The sequence below is a fragment of the Populus trichocarpa genome, chromosome 1 (genome assembly GCF_000002775.5).
Source record: "Populus trichocarpa isolate Nisqually-1 chromosome 1, P.trichocarpa_v4.1, whole genome shotgun sequence".
Classification (NCBI taxonomy): domain Eukaryota; kingdom Viridiplantae; phylum Streptophyta; class Magnoliopsida; order Malpighiales; family Salicaceae; genus Populus; species Populus trichocarpa.
This window is the reverse complement of record NC_037285.2, coordinates 8,636,491-8,641,527: the sequence shown is the minus strand read 5'-3', so window position 1 is coordinate 8,641,527 and position 5,037 is coordinate 8,636,491. Positions and strand designations below refer to the sequence as shown.

The window sequence follows — 5,037 nt, the reverse complement described above, 5'->3', positions numbered from 1 at the left end:
CATAGTGTGTGTTCATGGTTCTATAATCTCTAATAAGAAAATATATGGATATTCTCTAATTTAAAAAAGTGTCTGTTGCAAATAATATTGCTTTTCCTTTAAGTCCAACAGAGAAATCTTGCTAATAATTCTCAATACTATTTCAATTGGTTGAATGGTATTCTCTAGATGAAATTATATACGGTATGAGAGACAATTTGTCAATTTCCTTTTATTTTATACATCATAGTTGTTATACTGATATTTATCTATGTTGGTTACAAGTGACCCCACTCTTTAAGACAATTAAAGATCAAGAAGAAATAAGCTTCAAAACCTTCATCGTCCTTGAAAAAGGAGAAGAAGGAAGAATATCAAAAGGAGAAAGCTTAAAAGGAGGAAGAGATTGGATAAGAATCTAAAGTAGAAGTAATAGGTGGAACTTAACATAAGAGTGGTGAAACGAACACAAATATTGACATTAAAATAGTTGGGAACATATATGCTTTACACATGAGGAGTAAGAAAAGATGTAGTTCCCAACCCACATATCCTAGCTCTCTCCTGAAATGTTCACCTAAGCGAGAGATGAACCTGTTGAGAGCGGCAACTCTTCCAATCAATCTTTGTACATAGTTCATTGTCCGAGGAGGAGTTATATTTAGTATTGTCTAGATTTTCTAAGGATTAAGCTCGATACCCCTACTTCTAACCAAGAATCCTAAAAACTTTTCTTATTTTATGGCAAAGACATACTCTGAAGGATTCAACTTTATCTATGGTATTGTAAAACAAAGAAGATCTCTTGTAGATCCTAGAGATGTTGTTCAAAAGTCATACTTTTAACCAACATATCAGCAACACATGCTTCCATGTTCTTGCTTATTTAATTCTTGAAAACTTTGTTTACCATCCGTTGATATGTAGCTTCAACATTCTTAAGACCAAGTGGCATGGCTCTATAGCAAGATGTTCCTTAGTCATTAATGAATGATGTTTTCTCCTCATCATTAAGATGCATGAAAATTTGATGATATTTTGAATTTACATCCAATAAACTCAAGCACTCAAAATCAACAATGGAGTGAATCAGACGATTTATCTTTGGCAAAGGAAATTGAAAGTGAGTCTCGGTTGGGTCGAGCCTCGACCCAACCGAGTTCACCCCATCTTCATCTCTTTATTTTTAATCTTTATAATTAACTTTTTTTTCTTTGTTTATTCTATTATAATTAATATTCTCTATTCAATTTTCATATCAACCGATATTAAATCGTTTTTAAAATGATTTTAAAGATATACCTGCATGTCAGTTTACTATATTCAAATAAATTTATTTTAATATTAGTTTTATAATTTAAATACAAGAAATCAGAGAAACAAACGTATTCTTTTAAATATGTTATTATATTTTTTTTATCAATAAAATATATAGCTAGGAAGGCAGGCACGCAGCCGCCTCTGTTTCTAAATTTAATACTGTGCACTTGCCATAATGTATAGGAATCCAAAAGCCGCCCCTCCCCTATATAAAGACCATAAATGACACCATGAATCAAACCACAGATTCACATAAGCTAGTATCAAGTAATCAACCATGAGCCACTTAACCAAATTTCTCACCTCCTCCCTCCTGATCTTTAGCCTTCTCTTCATCTCTACTAATGCAGCCACCTTTGAAATCCGAAATAGTTGTCCTTACACTGTGTGGGCCGCAGCCTCACCTGGTGGTGGACGCCGTCTAGAACGTGGCCAAACTTGGAATCTTAATGTGCCTGCTGGCACGTCCATGGCTCGTATTTGGGGCCGGACAAATTGTAACTTTGATGGTGGTGGTAAGGGTCGTTGCCAAACTGGGGATTGCACCGGTGGCCTAGAGTGCAAAGGCTGGGGTGTCCCTCCTAACACTCTAGCTGAATATGCATTAAATCAATTTGGTAACTTAGATTTTTATGATATATCGCTTGTTGATGGATTTAATATCCCTATAGAATTTAGTCCAACATCAGGCGGTGGGAAGTGTCAAGCGCTTCTTTGCACGGCAGATATTAATGGGCAATGTCCTAATGAATTGAGGGCTCCTGGGGGGTGTAATAACCCATGTTCCGTGTTCAAAACTAACGAATATTGCTGCACTAATGGGCAGGGGAGCTGTGGCCCTACCAAATTTTCAAGGTTTTTTAAGGATAGGTGCCCTACTTCTTATAGCTATCCCCAGGATGACCCTACAAGCACATTTACATGCCCTGGCGGGACCAACTATAGGGTTATCTTTTGCCCTCGGGGGTCTCCTCATTTCCCCTTGGAGATGGTTGAAGAAAAGCGTGCAGAGTAAGAAGCTAAGAACAGAGAGTTGACGACTTGATGTATAATACTATGTGATGTCTCTAAAATCTGGTGAAATGAGGTCCGTGTATTATGTATTGCGGAGTGTTTTTTGTTTTCCTCCTAAAAGGACAAAACACACGAGTCTGTGTGTTTCGTTCCTGTCTGTTTCTGTAATAAAAATAAGAGTGAAATAAAGAGATGTTTAGTAACATGGCTATGAGTTAACCTTAATTTGATGACCGAGTTGCCGCATATTTTTCAGTGACCGAATTCGTTACTATTGACAAGTAAAACAAAATTTTCTTATTCCAGCATTAATTATTTATTTTTTTCAATTTTCTCACCGGCTCCAGTAAGATCACCATATTAATTGTTTAGCCTTGATGGTCCGATATCTTTACTATTGAATGAATTAATGGAATTAAATATGCTGTAAATTATTTTTTTATGGGTTGATGTTAAAAATAATTTTTTTTAAATAAATAAAATATTATTTTAATATATTTTCAATAAAAAAATATTTTTAAAAATAACCATTTATTTTCGAACTCTTCACCATCTTCTCATGTTGTCACATCAATTCAAGTTTTCTCCAACAAAATTACAAGGCAGATGCAATGGATGTGCGGTGAAGGAATGGAGAAGGTAAATACTATTCCACGCAGAAGTCCTCAATTTCAATCGCTAAAATATCTTCTTGAATATGCTATCGTATCAGAGGTATCATCAAATATATATCAGGATAGGTTTCTTTAATATTTATCAGTCTAAGGGTCCAAGCTAAAACATATATAAAGCACATATTATCTTCACGACTTTCTGCATCTACAAAAGCTAAAGAAATATCTTAAAAGATAGGGTCACTCCAAGAACAGTACCCCCAACTTAATTTAGAATAAAACATAGTTATCAAACCTGACTCGATTCGAGAGTTAATCTAATTAAAAAGTTGGATCTCGAGTTTTATAGATCAACCTAAAAAAATAAAAAATATATTTAAAATTTTAATATTTCATATGAAAAAATTAAGAAAAAATTCATGTGAATATAGATTATAAATATTGTAAATAATGAAGTTTAAAAGAATATTTTAAAATTTTTTTTATCCCACATTGAAAAAACATAACTTTTTTTCTTGTGAACATAAAGTATATATACCAAAGGACTTTAAATACCACATTGAAAAAATAACTTCTTTCTTGTGAACATAGAGTATATATATTAAAAAGATTCAAATCTCATATTAAAAAAATATATTATGTTATTCTTTTAAATTGAAGTACTTAAATCAAAAAGTTTTTTTTATCTCACATTGCAAAAACATAATTTTTTTTTTGTGAACATAGAATATATATACGAAAAGGTTTCAAATCTCACATTGAAAAAATAATTTTTTTTTTGGAACATAAAGTATATATATTAAAGGGTTTCAAATCCCACATTAAAAAAACATAATTTTTTTCTTGTGAACATAGAGTATTATAACAATAGCTAAAACTGCTCAGTGTTTTACTGTGGATTGCACAATGCAATCCACAGTAAAATGCTGAACTGCTTCTTTTTTTTTTAAGCTATTTTTGTTTTTTGCTTTTTTCTTTATTTTTTTTAAGCTGTTTTTTTTCTTTGTTTTTTTTTTAATGAATATTTTTTTGTTTAATTTTTTTTGTTAATGTTTAATTTTTTTCTATTTAGTTATCAAACCTTCATGACACAGGTTCCGAATTTGACGGGTTAACCCAGATTTTTTTTCTGGTTTTTCTTTTTAATTAATTTTTTCGAGTGCAGTTCATAGTGAAACGTTGAGTTGTCTTTTTTTTTTTGCTTTTTGCTTTGTTTTTTTAAGCAGTTTTTTTTTTCTTTTCTTTTTTTGCTTTTTTCTTTGTTTTTTTAAGCTGTTTTTTTTCTTTGTTTTTTTTAATGAATATTTTTTTTGTTTAATTTTTTTGTTAATGTTAATTTTTTTTCTATTTAGTTATCAAACTTTCATGACACGGGTTCTGGGTTTGACGGGTTAACCCATATTTTTTTCTGGTTTTTCTTTTTAATTAATTTTTTCGTTTAATTTAGTTTGTTAATGTTAAATTTTTTCTATTTAGTTATCAAACTTTCATGACACGGATTCTGGGTTTGACGGGTTAACCCAGCTAATTCTGGGTTAACCCGTAATTTTTTTTCCTATTCAGTTATCAAACTTTCATGACACGAATCCCAGATTTGACGGGTTAACCCAGTTAATTCAGATTTTTTTTGTTTTTCTTCATTAGTTTTTTTCTTCATGTAGACTTTTCTTTCTTTGTTTTTTTTTTTAAATTAATATTTTTTTTGTTTAGTATTTTTGTTTTTTTTTGCTTTTTGCTTTTTTTTCCTTTTTAATTATTATTTTTTAAAATTTTAGTTTGTTAATATTAAGTTTTTTTCTATTTAGTTATCAAACTTTCATGACACGGATCCCAGGTTTAACGGATTAACCTGGTTTGACGAGTTAACCCAGTTAATTCAGATTTTTTTCCTTTTTCTTCATTAATTTTTTTCTTCCTGTAGGTTTTTTTTCTTTTTTTTATTTTTAATTAATCTTTTTTTTTGTTCACTTTAGTTTATTAATGTTAATTTTTTTCTATTTAGTTATCACACTCTCATGATACGAATCCTAAGTTTGACAGGTTAACCTAATTTGGTGGGCTAACCCAGTTGATTTAGATTTTCTTTCTTTTTCTTTATTAGTTTTTTTCT

General features: G+C 30.7%; 1 protein-coding gene across 1 annotated transcript; it reads left to right on the top strand.

The window, feature by feature from the left end:
• Positions 1 to 1,525: 1,525 nt before the first annotated feature.
• On the top strand, positions 1,526 to 2,518 carry LOC7479328 (osmotin-like protein OSM34). The gene has a single exon (XM_002299511.4). The coding sequence runs from the start codon at positions 1,577 to 1,579 to the stop codon at positions 2,312 to 2,314; it is 738 nt and encodes a 245-aa protein (XP_002299547.2). The 5' UTR covers positions 1,526 to 1,576; the 3' UTR covers positions 2,315 to 2,518.
• The last annotated feature ends 2,519 nt before the right edge of the window (positions 2,519 to 5,037 follow it).

Bases quoted from the DNA above. Each gene is read 5' to 3' on its own strand.
- LOC7479328 (XM_002299511.4), top strand. From the start codon at position 1,577: ATGAGCCACTTAACCAAATTTCTCACCTCCTCCCTCCTGATCTTTAGC.